At 40.0% G+C, this 16,275-nt stretch overlaps 1 protein-coding gene across 2 annotated transcripts; it reads left to right on the forward strand.

Moving 5' to 3' along the window:
• The first annotated feature begins 2,581 nt into the window (after positions 1-2,581).
• On the forward strand, positions 2,582-15,897 carry FUNDC1 (FUN14 domain containing 1). Of its 2 annotated transcripts, none has more exons than XM_080374273.1 (5): positions 2,582-2,739; positions 4,758-4,914; positions 6,819-6,894; positions 13,608-13,736; positions 15,253-15,897. In XM_080374273.1, exons 1-5 carry the CDS (start codon positions 2,709-2,711, stop codon positions 15,328-15,330), a joined length of 471 nt encoding a protein of 156 aa, XP_080230399.1. In that variant the 5' UTR covers positions 2,582-2,708; the 3' UTR covers positions 15,331-15,897. The 2 variants fall into 2 exon arrangements, with proteins under 2 accessions (XP_080230399.1, XP_080230400.1); XM_080374274.1 differs by lacking the exon at positions 2,582-2,739 and adding an exon at positions 2,759-3,228.
• The last annotated feature ends 378 nt before the right edge of the window (positions 15,898-16,275 follow it).

Genomic DNA, 16,275 nt, shown 5'->3' on the forward strand with positions numbered 1-16,275 from the left:
CAGTGTGTGTTGCCTTTATTTTTTATAATTAACCACACAACACGGTTAAAAATCCAAGCATGTGCAGCTCAGCTTGGAAGTCCGGTCAGCACCACAAAGGAGCTATTAGGATTGGAGACAGGCAGATGTTTGAAGGTTAGGGGGCTCTCCTCTGCTTTTTGGGTTTTGGGTTGCTTATTGTGGTATATTTTAGTTTTTCAAGGTAAGTATGCCATGTATGTCCTCTTGCAAGCCGTGGTAGGGAACTTGCTTGTCATAAGTATGTGGTCAGATGGTGAATGCACAGTCTGAACATGTAGCCACTTACAGAGCCACTTACAGGCTTGCAGAGCCAAGAGAGTGGTTTTTCTGTACAGTCCTTCTGATGCTACAGGGAAACTTTTTGTTTCTAAAGAGCCTTCAAGGGTGAAGCCAAAATGCAGCCCAAGTTTAAATTGCCTACCTTTCCTTGAAAAATTTCTGTCTGTGGATAGCTTGAAGGTGGCACCTGTGTGCGCTTGATTTGAATGAGTTTGTGGGATTTTATGTATCATGATGGGGCTGATCAAAAGCACTGACTGAGATGATATGAAACCAGATGGCTATAATGACCATCCTGAAAACCTTTTCTCTCTATTCTCTCCAGCCTTACCTACACAATGAGCAAGAGAAGGAAAAGGTTGCAGGAGCTCCACAGGGATGCGCTCAGCCAGAAGAGTAAACAGTAGTAAAAAAATTATCTTCTGGGATCTCCCCAAGAGATAGAACTAGAGCTGCTGAAAGCCAGCCGTACAAATTGCTGTAAGGTTTGCAACTGCCTCAACAGTTGTGAAACTGGCAACAGCCAGCAAGTCTGTCTGTGGTAGCCAAAGCACCTTCCTCGTTCTCCTGGCCAGGAGGAGATCATCTGCTACGGCAACTGGTACCATGCATGCACACACTCAGGTACAAACCCAGACCGACAACAATGAGGAAGACCCAAAATACCTAGATAATGGGAACCTTTTCTAGAGATACCACGGATGAGTTACCTGGGTTGCCTTTTGTCCAGTCTTGGCATCACGAAGGAAGCCAGCAAAGCAGCTTTTTTAGTGTTATTAGCGTACTTCCTTCCACTGTTAGTTATAAGGACTGCATAACACTCTCCAAAGTTGTTTTTTTTTTTTAACAAACTGCTAGTGTTAGAAAAAAAGATTGCAAATCATTTAGTAGTAAAAGTCAACAAGCTTTTTGTTATTATTGGGAAATGAATAAAAAAAAAAATTATGCTTAAACATGAAAAGTCCAAAGATGTTAGGTGTTTGTCAAAACAAATCATGAAAGACACATTTGTGTTCCATACAAAAATAGATTTATTGAAAATCTTAAGGAAAATAGTATGTTCCGCCTGTTGTGCTATCACCTGCTTATCACAATGGCCAATGTTTGTAATAAAAATGTTAATAACCAAACCACTATTTCGTACACTAACTCTGAATTTTATACACCAACTTCAATGTCAAGGCTGATTTAAGAAGTACCTTTACACAGAATATAAGTTTTTCTTGATTCTTTTTTTGCATGTCTGTTAAAGTTAGTGTAATTAAGGGGTTGATGAGAATCTTAAGTGCTTAGTCTGCATGTTGCACGGGTCTTGCTCCATAAAAAATAGCTGTATGACACTGGAAAAAGTGGGTTTGTTTTCATTATAATTGCCCATCTTGTGCATTGGCAGCATGAGTTCAAACGAGAAACAGTAAACCTTTTTAAATCGTATATTTCCCATTTTCTGTTATTATTCATAATAATTGAACCCTCTTGCTTTCTTGATGCTCATATTGCTGCAATGTTCCTGGAGCTGTACATTCTGTATGGTACCCCTAAGTTACGGCTATAAAGGTTGTACAGAGCTGCACACAAAAACCCCAAAATAAAAGCAGTAAAACGCAACAGCGTGGCCTTCAGCCCGCCAGGCCACCACCGGCAGCACCCACTGCTACAAGCAGGGAGGGAGTACAGGGCGTCAGGAGATCCCGAACTTCATCTTTTGAAACGTTCCACGGCTCACATTGATGTCACCTTGGCTCTTTGAGGCGCCTGGGCTGTTCCTTCCCGGTTGCTCATTTTTAGGGGCGTTGAGCGCCCCCGGCACGGCGACGGGCGGCCCTAACCGGCCCCGCTACGGCTGCGGGCGGCCCCTTGTCCAGCCGCGACCGCTGCCACCCCCGCTTCTCGCCCGCGGCAACGGCCACCCTGAGGCGTCCTGCGGCCCGCACGGCTATCACCGGGCTGAGCCGGGCCCGCCGCCCAGGGCAGAAGCCCCAGGCCCCAACCGTCCGGGCCGCCACGGCAGCGGGAGCGCCGCACCATGGGCCCGCGGCCTGCCCGGGCGAGTTCGGGGGGACGGGCCCCGCCGCCGAGGCGCTGCCCGCGGACAAACCCGACCCCGCCGCGCCCCCCCTCCACGGCCCCCCGGGAACTGCCGCCCCAGAACCCTCCGCGGCACCGGGGGACCCGCGCTGCCCGCGCCGCCGCCACGGGGAAGAGCCCCCGGCGGCCCTCGCGCTGCCGCGGGGGGAGGGGCGGGGAGGGCGGCGGGCGCACGCGCGCTGTGGCCCCGCGGCCGCAGAGGGGGCGGCGCCGCGGCGAAGGGGGAGCGCGGAGCGGCGCGGGGCGGGCGGCGCAGAGCGGCCCGCGGGGGGCGGAGCGAGGCGGCCCCGGGCCCGGCTCCGCTGTCAACACCGGCCAACATGGCGGCGCGGAGGCCCCGCGCCGCCTCAGGTCAGTGGGCGCCCCGCGGGCCCGGGTGCGTCCGCAGCGACGCATCCTGTACCGTCCCCTGGCGGGAGAGGGGAGGAGGCGCGGCGCGGCGGCCGCCCTTCCTCTCGGGGGCGAGGGGCAGCCCGGTCCCGGTGCCGGCGCCCGGGGGCGGGGGAGGGATGGCCCGGACTCTGCCCCTCCCCCGTCCCCGTCGTGTCGTCCCCCCCCTCGCCGCGCGCGCGGCCGGTGGGGGAGGGGAGGGGACGGGCGGGGCGCCTGCGCGCCAGGTTGTTGTCGTTGGCTCGTCCCGGGGGGAGGCGGGGCTGGGCCCTCGGCGGGGCGCGGGAGCGCCTTTCCGCACCGCACCGCACCGCACCGCACCGCACCGCGGCCGTGCGAGCGCCGCCCTCCTGCACGGGCAGGGCCCGGCGGCCGGGACAGCCAGCCCAGCCCAGCCCAGCCCAGCCCTGTCCCGTCCCGCGGGGAGGGGGCGGCGGCCACCCGCGGAAGGTGCTCTAGCGTGTTCTCTTTTTCCACGCGACGCGTTACACTTCTGTGAGTTTTGATCCGAGCCATACTAATGAAGGGGCAGAATTAGCTGACGCTCTGTGACAACCTGTTTGTTTTCCTCCACTTAAAAGCAGCTGAACAGTTTGCACTTGATACCCTAAAGCTGGAAGGGCCATTCAGTACCTTCTGAGCATTATGGGCCTTGCTATTTATGTTCTAGTATTCAGGAACGCTTAGGTGATAATAAAGGGAAATAATTCATATCTACGTGTGTATTTCTTGCATTCTCTAACTTTTACCCATACTTGTAGTAATAGTTTAAAAACAGCTGCTGAAATTCTTAATGTTACATATCTGCAGTCTCACTTTATAATTCTAGGAAGTAATTCAACTTCTCTTCCTTTCTGGAATCACCCGGTATCATTGCTGAACTTACATTTCACATTAAATCTATTTAACCAAAGTAGACTTTAGTTCATTTATGTGTGTCCGTAGAGCTATGATGATGCTTTTAAAATATTTTTCTTTAAAAATTTTCAAGCCATCTCTTCCCTTTGATGTCTGAGTATACGTGGTATTTGGGTTCTCTTAACTTGGAGTTGCAGGATGCCTGTTTTGAAAATTTGATGGAATTGTACTGCAAATACGGAGCTTCATGGAAGTCCGAGCTTCATCTATTTCACCTGTTGTGGAAAAGCAGCAGAAGTGTCTCTTCTTGGTTTATTAGTGTATGCTAGTGCGTAGCCCTCTGAGGAAAACACTAGGCTAGAGGTTCTCAATCTTTCAAAGTTTTAGTCTGTCCAGTGGAGATGTGTGAGCTCTTTCATAAGTTTGACGTGTTTCACATTGCTTAAGATCATAAAAGACATTGTAGTAGGTCAGATGAAAGCCCAGCATCCTGTGTCTGAAAGCCATTGGCTGCAGGGTGATCTAAGAAAGATTTAACAGGGTAAGCAGGTATTGTTACTTTCTCAGAATGTTTGTAATGTTTTTCAGCCCAGGACCTCATTAGCCATGGTTAAGATGTTTGTATCTGACAGCCTTTGGCAGATCATTTGGGTCCATCTCCCCCTCTTTAATTTCTTCTGTTGTTATTTGGAGTCCACATCAGCTTTTGGTATCCACAGCATCCTGCGGCCAGCTGTTCCACAGGTTAACTCGGGCTTCCAGCAGGGGCTTGCTTTTTTTGTGTTGAACAAGCTACCTGCTAGTTTCATCCAATACATCTTAGTTCCTGTATTTGAACAGGTAGGAGATCCCTGTTCACCTTTTCTGGTGATGGATTTTATAGATTTTATTTCCCCCTGTGGTCTTCTCTTCCTTACCTGGAACATTATGGCATAAAATCTCAAAATTCTTTATTCTTTGAGCTGCTGGATCATAGGTAGCCTGTATGCTGCAATTTAAACCATTGGATTAGCCAGTTAATACCATAACCAATTCTGTTAACGTTTGGGTTTTTTACATAAATTGTTAATTTACTGTATAACTGAGAAAATTACTTCTTTTTGTTTTGTTTTTCTTTTAAGAGCATGAAAGTGACGATGATTCCTATGAAGTGTTGGATTTAACAGAATATGCACGTCGTCACCATTGGTGGAATCGTGTGTTTGGCCGGAATTCTGGACCAATTGTAGAAAAATACTCTGTAGCTACTCAGATTGTGATGGGTGGTGTGACTGGCTGGTGAGTGAGCATCACTTTTTGTAACTGTCCTAGACATTTTACTGTGTTAGAAGATCCCTTTCCAAGGCTATTTGTATCAGATAAATGTATCCTCTCTAACGGGATTTCATTTATCATTGATCAAGATTATCCATGTGTGAACAATTTCTTAACTCATTACTCTTGACTTATCATTCTGAAGTGTTTTGTAGTATTGGTAAAACACCATTTATTCATACCAGTTACTGTGAAAAGGATTTAGGGAAATGTCAGAGCTTTAAAAATACAAGGAATAAATGGAAAATTACTGCGTATAGCTTTTGTTTGTATGGAAAAGCTTATTTCCTTGCTAGTATAGATTTATAAATCTAGTTATGATATTATGGCTAAGACATACTTTATAAGTAAAAGGAATGAGAAAGGAAAAAAATTGTGGCAGAATATACTTTTAATTAAGAGCCCCATTTCATAGAGACTTTTTTTTGCCTCTAAATTCAGCTGGAGCCATTTTGTACAAATTAAGTCTGCTCTCATGTTAACTGGAGAGAGATACCACAGCATAGTTGTGCTAAAATAGTTCATGGTGAAAGCTAGATAGTACAGATAAGAACTTAAACTGGAAAATATGGCCACAGCCTTAGCAGTTATGTCAAGGTATTTGTTATTCATGCAATGTCTCTATTCTAGTACTCTAAAAAAATGATAAGTACAGTGAAAAGCAGCATTATAGTAGCAGAGTGACTTTTAAAATGGAATTATGCAAGATTTGGAAGATGAAATAGACCAAAAATGAAATTGTCACGTCCAGGCTCAGCACAGCTTTGAGGAGTGTAGGCTTAGCTTTCAGTCTGATTTTTTGGGGTTGTTTTTATTTTGTTTGTTTTTTGCCTCTGTAGCCTTAATATTATTTTTAGAAGTTAGATGTGTATACATAAACTCTGAAGCTTCCAGGGAATAGTTCATCTGGCATCCATAAAAACTGGCTTCTTGAAAGCTGGAAACTGTGTTTCAGTATCTGTAGATGTATATACCTCTCTATGCATTTCATGTATATAAATACAAATTTACTTTTCATGTGCAGGGGGGGAGAAAATTTCCCTCTGTGTGTGGGCTGGGGGCGGCAGGGGGGCAGGTCAGACACCAGCAGAGTTGTCCAGGGAAGTTGTGGAACCATTAGCCTTGGAAAAACTCAGCGCTTGCCCAAGTTAGGACCCTGAGCAACCTGATTTAGCTTGGAGGCTGGATTGGACTTTGCAGGTGGCCCAGTTTTGGGTAGGCCGCTGGACGAGATGACCTCCAGAGGTCCCTTCCTGCCCAAACTATTCTGTATCAATATCTGTGCAGCTCTGTGTTTGATATGAGAGGGGAGACTGCAAACAAGATAATTAATTTTCTGGCTGCCTTGATCCCATTAAAAATAGACTGAGGCCGTGTCCCAGTAGAGGGGCCCCACTGGTTTTTAAGTGTTGTGGTAAGGATGTAACTTCTTTTTACCTGAGATACTTAAGTTATGGGTTGTGTAGTTAATATAAATGATGGTAGAATATATTTACCTTTTGGTAATTACCATTTGGGAACAGTTATAGTGGCACTTTCATATTACTACATTGTGCTTTATTAACATGCTACATTTAATAGGAGCATACAGCTTTTCTGTGCAGACGAGGTCTGGAGATCTCAATCATACTTTAAAGGGGCCATCGGACAGCCACGAATTAGCAACCATTACTCATGTTGACTTGTGTTAGGTATTCTTAATTATTGTTTGTATTAAATATTCTGATTTTGAAATTTTAAAATGTGAAATGATACAGTTGCTTTGTTAAATTAAAAATAATAATAGTTGTAGTTGGGAATTTTAGAGTGTGGCATTTTTCAGCAGACAACTTCATTGGACTGGGTTTTTTTTGTTTTGTTCTCCTAAGGTGTGCGGGATTTTTGTTCCAGAAAGTCGGAAAGCTTGCAGCAACTGCAGTAGGTGGTGGCTTTCTTCTGCTTCAAGTATGTAGCATTTCATGCTTTCTAAGTTGGCAAATATTATTTACTAAACAATAGGAAAAACACAGCTGTTGGGTAAAATTTAATTAGGAAGGCTTCTTATCTACTTCATCTTTTTAGTCTTATCAGTCAAAAACTTACATTTCAGCTGTAATATTGTGTACAAAAGACACATTTCTAAAAAATGAATGGTGAATCAGAATCTACACTGTCCTGTAAAATAGTTTGTAGTAAGCCAAAAGAAACCGGTGTGCAGAAGCTGAGATGCTGTATGTGATTCAGTGTTGTCACATCAGAGGAATTTCCTGTAAACTTGTGGTTAGGGAGATAAGGAATTTAAGCTGAGTTTATATTAAACAGGTTTGAGAATTTTATCAGTGCTTTAGAAGAAGTAGGCTTCTTTGGCAGTTGCTTGGAACACTTGCTCTGGTCCCATTATGAAGCCGTGTTTTTGTCTTTTCTCCCCATGCTGTACTATACTAGTTATATCTGTTGAACCTCTGAAGCTTTGCTGATTTATGATAGCATCGTTGCATTCCTCTGTTCAGTTGGATTTCACATCCAAAAATTTTTAATGATGTTCTCTGGCACGACCATTTCCATTTTTCATCAGGTATTGTGGTATGGGGAGGTCATATTTCCAAAAAGCCTTTAAATTAGATGATGAAACTTTTTAAGTGATGGAGAATTGCACATACCCTTCTGTAAGATGCCAAGTAATTCTTAATTTTTTTACTGGCATTTTTTCATGTTTTAATGCCCATGAGCTTGTCATTTTTCCTCAAATCATTCCAGAGGAAGTAGACCGGTGCCTACTTAGGTTCAATCATATACCATTTTTTGAGACAGGCTGTTAAAGATATATATTTTTTTAATTTATTTAATCTTTTCAGCATCACCCTGGAGGCTTTCTGAAAGGTGTATCCCACTTCCAGTTACTCCTTTGATTGTAATGGCTGTTGCAGTCAACCAGTGATCTGGAAGATTTGGGTAGTACCTGTGATTGTTGCTGCATAATGCATCAAAACATCACAGCTGTGTGAAGTACTTGTAACTTTCTTCATAATCATGTTCGCTACTGGGTTTAGGTTTGGGTTGGGTTTTTTTTTAAGCCATGTACTAAACTTACAACATAGAACTGCAGCAGTCTGTGTGAGAATGTGGACTCCTGGAACTATTTGGTTTAAGTTTTCAACAAATATGAAGTGTATTTTATTTTGAGTTACTCGAAAGCAATGGAAATGCATCCACAATGCAAAAAGTCAAAGAGAAATAGTTCCGACACGAAGCTTTACAGTAGTAGCATTCATTCCACTTCACCATTGTACATTGATGACCTTTTTGAATCTGGAAATCACTGGTTATTGGGCTTGTACCTGAACATAGGGATGAATTTTACAAGGGTGCTGAATCTGAAATAGTTAAGACCATACAGATGTAAATTTTTGGCAAGATGCGCTATGCCAGCAAATGAATCAATGTGATGGAGTACTTTGGACATCTTTAGCCCATAATGTGTATTTCTGGATCATGACGGAAGAATTAATCATTTATTGAGGTATATATATACACACACACAGTGGATCTTGAAGTACTTGTCACCTCTTTCATCCAGTTGACTTTAGGATCTGAATCCCTCTTCCTGTGTTGTGTGCCACTGGTCTTAATTCTTTTAATGACAATTCTAACCTAAGTATGACTGAAGAGCCTACAGAACGGTGGGCTGGCATCCAGGGGTAGCAGGTAGACAATGTTGCCTGCAGGTACCTTCGTTAGTACTTCCAACTACAGAAAGCTGAAAAGTTAAAACTAAGACCTGTAGAGAAAGGAGACTAGAAATTGTTTAAAACACATTACTTGCGCAGTGTTTTTGCTTGTTGAGCTGTGATGCTTGGAGAGCTTTCCGTTACATAAAACTTATTTGTCATGAGTTTGAGTATCTGATTTCTTAGTTGATCTCATTTACAGTGTATCTGAAAAGAGATACTATTCATGAGCAAAAATGAGTTTCATATTTTGAGTTGTCGATATCTTTAATTAAGTAAGACCACATTCTCTTGGAAGGGAATGAAGTAAATGCCGTGGTCTTTCTTTTTAATTCAGAATGTTTTGCATTTTAAAGGTGAGTCATAAATTCTATAGTGTAATTACATTTCCGTAGTCTTTAATTTTTTCATTTAAAGATCACACATTGTAAATTTAATTTCTGTATGAATACATGTTCAGCACTTCCCCTGAGTGGGCAGAGTCACATTTCAGCACATGACTAGAAACTTCCTTTTTATCTGTAAATTTCTCTGAAGTTGCAGATTTCATTCAACTGCTGATTGCACTATTGACATTGTAATTGTGTGCTAAAACAAAAACTACAGAAGGCAAAAGTCTTGGCTAAAGCCCATTCAGTGAATCATTTCAGTCCTGAAATTAAAAAAAAATATGTATTTTTTTCTTCAGCATGTAATGACTTTTCAAAAAATCTAGTAGCAAACTGAAAGCAATACATTTCTGGAGTGTCAGTTTGTACAAGAAGCAAAAAAGATTTGTCAGATTTTTGTAAGTGATCTAAAAGGTTTTCAGTCTTAATACAGATTAAATGAAAAGTAGTCTGAGGAAGAGAATAAAAATGATATTAAAGAATTTTCATAGTCTCAAAATGAAGATCTATTATCACATCTTTGATCAAATTAAGCTGTTGAAATATCCAGCACAATTAGCTATCCTTTTTATTGAAATAGATGTAGTTTTTCAAATATGCTGGTATGAGAGCAATATCCATATACTGTATTAAGGAAAATATAATTCATTTCTCATAACAAGTACAGAATTTTCCTTGGATAACTTCTGTTTTATACAGCACAGTTCAGTGAAATCCTGAAGAGCAGGGAAGTGTGAACTCACGTGGTTCTGCTATAATGAAGTGGTTAAAAGCAGTTGCTCTTAATGAGTGCCTGTTCTCTCTTCTGTGTTTTTAAACTCCTGTATGCTTAATAGTGGTTTCATTGCTTTTTGCTCTGCAGTCAGCGTAAAAATTACAAGTTTTTCCATTGTGTGTTGACTATTATTTGATCATAAAATTGTGGGGGGGGTCAGTTATTTGTGCTTTCACTAATATATTTTGCCTCGTCCTGTTAACATACAATTGATTCAATGCTTCATTAAATTATCTTCTGACTTTAAAAAAGTAAATTTTTGAAAACAACACAAGAGGCAAGCTAAATGCTAAAATATCCTTGGCTGTATCTCGTAGAGTGGTTTGTTGATACCATGCCATGATGATGATGATGATGATGTGGCATTTCAGTGAAGGGTGGAGAGAACAACATGCTTCTAGGGGTGGGGACTTAATAAGAAAGAGTTGTATTCAGTTTTGCCTTGAACATCCCACTTGACAGTTGTGTGCAGACTTTGAGGGAACATTCTGTGGAACAGCCAAAGCAAATGGTAGTTGGAAGTTGACCTTTTAATGAAATAACGTATTTCTGGCAGGTTTTGACATGAAATGGAGGGGTATGGTTTCTCTGTCTTTGTAAATTGGAGTAGTTTCAGTGGTTACAGTGGAGCTGTGCTAGCAGATGACGGCTGAAGATACAGCCTCTGCAGTTTAACTCTTACAAAAAAAAGGTTGTGTCATTTCTCAGTCCCTCATTTTCTTTATGTATTGAAGTTAGAGACTTGTCAGATCTGTTCCGGAAACTGGTTGAGTGTGATGGGGGTTGCTACCTATCTAAATACCAGAAGATACTTAAAAGTGCGCATGGTTTCTGTGTGCTACACAAGCAGCTGAGCACAGGGAGCTCACGTGTATCTTCTGGGCTTAGCTGGACTTTTTTTTAGTATGAGAGATTTTTGTCTTTGAGGAAATTAAGACTCTTTTGTCCCATCTTACCATATACAATTTTTACTCTTAAATATTTTTTGCTCGTTAGTCTTAATACTGTTTCACAATAACAAAGTGCTAGCATACCTCTCCAGTATCACTCCCAAAATGACATCTTCCCATCCAGATTCTCTCTTGAAAGATGCACTTATTTTTAGTATTCCTGCAATGATGTATTTTTCAATTGCCTTTTTGGAAAAAATGAATTCTTTTTTTCAACAGTTTTGGAAGGTCTTGAACAAAAATAAATTTTACTAATGTGATACATGAGAGAGAGAGATGTATGTATATAATATATATAATGCCATTATCATATGTACTTCTCTAGATAGATTTCTGTATATACAGAAATAGATGCACCCCACCCCCATGTCTTTTTTTAAGAGACATGATCTATATGTATAGACTTAGATGACTCTTTATCTTAAGTATGGAACTGATAATGGAGTGTTATTTTAGTTTGTTATTGTAGGGGCTGGGTTTAAGAATACTAGTGAACTTTTAAGAAATTGTGTTTATGTAAATTTACTGTTGAAAGCAAATAATTTTTTTATGATGTATTAGGGTCTAAAAATTGAAAGCTGTCTCACCAGCATTTGAGTCCAGTGGGATTATTTCTGCGCTTGTATACAAAGTTATGTAATTAGTAGGATTGCAGCCAAAGCCAATACGACGCAGGCTCTGACTATCACTGCAGTGAAGTACAACATTTTTTTTCTTCTCAGTTATAGATCTTACATTGAAAACATTGATCTCTGTTGCTTATTTCATAGATGTGTACAAATGCTCAAAAGCAGAACTTAAGATCTCTGCTGCTAAGTTCAGGGAGAAAAGTATAATTTTTATTGTGTACACTGGAGTTTTGGTACAAATTGAAGTTGTAACTACTGCAGAGCTAAACAGAACTTAATTAAAAAATTATGCCTCATCTTTGTACTGTATAGATAACTGAGCTAATTAAACTAGTCTTAATGAAATACTTCCTTTAAAGTCCTTTTACTTAGAATTTTTTTTTTTTTTAATGAGCAAGCAAATATATTAATTTCATACATTTTGTTGACTGGGTAGATCAGTCCATATTTACTTTTCAGTTTTATGAGTTAGAAGGCACTAACTTAATGTTTGGGCCTTTTTGAAATTCTTGTAATAATGTTAAATTCATAAAAGAAAAATTGCCCCAGTGTGCAGCCTTTTCTGTTCCTGGTATGTCATCCAGTGACTGGATGTGCAACCAGTACAGCTTTAAAACCAGTTTTATGTTTTCATACTGTATAATAGACAGTCATTAGTTAGCTATCCCTGCATAAACACCGGTGCCCCTGTGGATAAATGGTTTTACAATAGGCAGTCAAGGTCAATGAATCTGTTACGAATATAGTAACTTAATTTTGCATTTGTCCAGTTAATTGTTTTTTTTTAATCTTGTGCAAAGATGGAAACTGAAATTTACTTTCTTACATAGGTGGTCTTTTAGGAGCTTTGTTTTGAATTCAGACAAAATCTGTCTGAGACTTTTTTCATTTTAGTCTTTCAGGATCGTGAAATTCTTATTTGTGGTAAGGTATCTTGCTTACTTATTGTGGCTGTAGTAAAACAAGCTAGATGGTCTACGTTTAGTTATATGGTATGTGAAAGTCAAAATTCAGTACCAGTAAGCAGTATGAAACATTTCTTTTTATGTCAAACCTAATAAATTGTATATTTAAATGTGTTCCGTGAAAGTTCATCATCTGTGACTTTGATTTACCAATTGTACTGTTTCCATAGAACACTGTTACGTAAGTGACATAAATCTGCCAAACATGACTTTAAGAAGGACCTGAGAAATCTCACTCTTTATGAAGAACTTTTGGTATAACAGTCATTTACCCTGTAAAGTCAGTGGTCTGTATCTATCAGTCTTAGCAGTTAAATAAGCAGTAATCGTTAGTTTTGGGGGGTTTCCTTCTCTCTGTTTTTTTTTTTCCCAACCAGTGAGTTGTTTAACTGTTCTCTAGAGCATGCAGTAATTGCCTGATTGTTTTGGGGTTTTTTTAAGCTGTGATCTTATAAACATTTAAATATTTATTTCTTTTGTGAATTGTCTTAAAGAAATTGGTCAGACTGTCAGTGTTGGTCAAGTAACAGAACATCTTACTTGTTTCCAGGATCAAATCTTAGTCACAGAAATAAGGCAAAATCTCACGGATGTTTAAGCATTTTGGGAGTTCAAGTGTAAATTGGTATGAACAATCCCCCAAAACTTACTCATTTTGCTGATGTTACAGAACTTGTGCTGTACTCAGGTCATGTTATTTTTCTACTCACTGGCTTTGTGTTGTAGAAAGTATGAGAATTCTCTTGTATCTAATACTTTTTTGTTGGACACTTTAAATGATGTAGGACAAAATAATGGTTTTCAGTATTTCTAAGGATGATTCTGATTAGCCCCAGATACCCTCTCACAAATCAGAATTCCACAATTCTGAAAGAAGCTGAAATTAAAGAGTTTTTTCATTGTTGTCCTATGATTGTGGTTTTCTTACAAGTAAAGTTACAGTAAATGCTGAAGGAAAAACATTTTTATTTAAACCTTTTATAGCTGAAAAATAGAGAATGGGTAAAATTAACGAGAGTCTACTGAACTTTGCTGTTGCTTGTTCTAATTTGAACTGCTGTTACTGTGGAAAATATTAGTGTTTGAAGCAGTGTACCTGCTATAACTGAACAATCTCTTTTCCTGTATCTGTAACTATAAAAAAAAACCCCACACCCCTCCAACTTTGTAGGCACTAAGAAACTGTATTTTGACTTGTAAAATGTTAATGACAATTGTACTAAATACCCTTTATTTTCCTAGATCGCTAGTCATAGTGGATATGTACAAGTTGACTGGAAGAGAGTTGAAAAAGATGTAAACAAAGCAAAAAAGCAGTTAAAAAAACGTGCAAATAAGGCAGCACCGGAAATCAATACTTTAATTGAAGAGGTAAGCCTAAGGTGATAAACTCTTTTCTACCAGCCGGTTTTTCTTACCTTCAGCTGCAGGTGATGATTAATTGAAAATGCAGGTGCAAAACTGGAAGGCATCAGAAATACTCTGGCTGTATATTTTATTAAAAGTTATCAGATTTTTCTCTCTTTTATTCATTTAGCATTCTATTTTTTCACTCTTAAAGATGACACAAACACTTCAAAGTTAATGCATTTCTACAGCTGATATGGCTTATGGACTGCTACTGACTTTGCCATTTAGTCTGTGTGGATTCTTGGCTAGCGAGAAAGCCAGTGGGGTCATGACACAGTAAAAAGTTGAAGATACTGTGGTTAAAACATGGTGGCTACAAAGACAAAAGACAAATTTTCTTAGACTGCTGATAACAGAATTACTTGGTTGTACAAGACTGACCTTTCTTTCTGAATAAAAGCTAGGACTACTTCGTAACTAGAGTTGTGGTTTTTACCTCATTTTTATACAGTTCCAAGAATGTCTGTCTGTGGAATCTGTCAGTTATGTACTACATTGAAAAGAGGTAGCCTGTGATACTGATGAGTGTCACTGGGGCTATTTTGTTCTGTCGTTTGAAGACTTTAATTATTTGGTCTTTGGGGTTTTTTTAAAAGTACGTTTAGCCTTTTCCACATATTTTCACACTTCATACAGGCCATCTGAGCTGCTTTCTTAGTGACTGTGAATCCTGGCTTGGAAGATGCTGCAGATAGTGTAACAGCAGCCACACTAACACACTCAGATGTAACCTGTATGGAGTTGCACAGAGGCTGATAACAATTACGTTACATTTTAATGTGAATATGAAGTGGAAGTTGGAGAGATGGTTTTCTAGCTTATTCTAGCTTTTTCTTTTTTCTCATATTTTATTACTTTCTTCTAATTGTGTATTAATAGTTTATCTGAAGTGTTTGAAGTGGAGGATTTATGAAATGGCACGTTTGATATACCGTGTTATACTCTGCTATTAGTTCATGAGACACTGTACACAAATGTCATCATACCTGAGTGTTTCTTGTAGAATGAAGTTGTTAGGAAACTGGCTGATAATGGAGTGAAGTATATCTCTTTTCCAGTGATCTAGTCTTCCAAAAAACAGTTGGTTTGTTTTTAAACGTTTTTCATGTGATTAAAATCGAAGTCATGGTGGTGCTTATGCTTTTTTGCCAAGGGAGTTTGTAAAACATCTGTCTTGTTTTAATCAAAACAAGAGTGGTATTGGCATGAAATTGCTATGACAGTTCCTCTGTATTTTGACTTTGAAAATACTAACTGTATTTTAAATATATTGTTAAAGACAGCTGAGTCTCAGTTTTCACTCCCTTGGTGCCAGCAGTTGCCACCTAGCTTTATATGTTTTTAAACACATTGCTTTCCCCTGCACCCCTCTCCCTAATTTTAGTATTCTTGTTTCCAGGCACTTGTGATTAAGTGTTAAATGCTACAATCGGACACAACTAACTCAGTTCTTTACAAGTATTATTTTTCTTCTCAGTCAACAGAATTTATCAAACAAAACATCGTGGTGTCCGGTGGATTTGTTGGAGGTTTTTTGTTAGGCCTGGCATCCTAAGGACCTGAATCTTCTATTCCTGATGGCATTCATGTCGGCAAAGAACGGTTGTGGTGACAGGCTGTCTATAAGCAGTGTGGGTCACTGGTCCTTCCAGAGCAAGACGAGTGGACTAGCTAGACAACTTGGAAGCTTTTACATTTCAGGCTTTTGCCTCTTGAAGCTTGGCAAAACTAGAATTTGCTGAAAAACTGTGCAGTGCTCATTATAGCATTTCTGGGCAAAACTGGTTCATCTTCATCATGACTCTTTTTATGTATGACCTTTCAAGATCTAGCATTTTTTAAAATGTTAATTCTTGGAATATAGATATGTAGCCATACTGTAAGAAAGAAAGCTCCATTTCTATGTTTTCAGTTAAATACTGTTTATTTTAAAAGTATTTTTCTTCATGCTGTAGTAGATAGTATCAATGACTACATAATGTATATGATACTGTAATTTCAGCCTCATGGCTGTCCAGGTTCTTTAGAAGTCACTGCAATAATGATCAATCTGTAATACCTTTTTACAGAGTATTAAGTAACAAAGAATCATGAGCTTATTAAAGATGAAAATTAACTTTGACTCTGTCCTTTGTGTACACAGAAAATAAGAAAGCCTCGTGTTCATAGCTTGCAAGCATCTGGTACAAATGTTTGCAGAGATGCTTGTGATACTTGTGTGCTAAGTAAATGTATGTATGTTATTTTTCCCAGATGTGTAGATATGCGTAAACTCATTGATAAAACTGTACTACACAGATAATCATTGCAAGCGCATACTCCACAGCTATCTGACGCTTAATTGTTTTGCGTTCAGTAAACCGTGGAGGTCGTTTCAGATTTCAGTAGTTGGCGAGGTGAAGAGATGAGGCTTCTGCCTGAGCACTTCGCAAAGGCTGGTACTTTGTAGGGCTCGACAGGGTGTCAGCACAACGCGCCTGCGATGAACTGAAGGCTGCTC

This window comes from Falco punctatus (assembly GCF_963210335.1).
Source record: "Falco punctatus genome assembly, chromosome: 2".
NCBI classification, from domain to species: domain Eukaryota; kingdom Metazoa; phylum Chordata; class Aves; order Falconiformes; family Falconidae; genus Falco; species Falco punctatus.

Bases quoted from the DNA above. Each gene is read 5' to 3' on its own strand.
- FUNDC1 (XM_080374274.1), top strand. From the start codon at position 2,898: ATGGCCCGGACTCTGCCCCTCCCCCGTCCCCGTCGTGTCGTCCCCCCC. The intron at 3,229-4,757 runs GTGCTCTAGCGT...TTTTCTTTTAAG, and splicing joins GCGGCGGCCACCCGCGGAAG to AGCATGAAAGTGACGATGAT. The intron at 6,895-13,607 runs GTATGTAGCATT...TTATTTTCCTAG, and splicing joins GTGGCTTTCTTCTGCTTCAA to ATCGCTAGTCATAGTGGATA.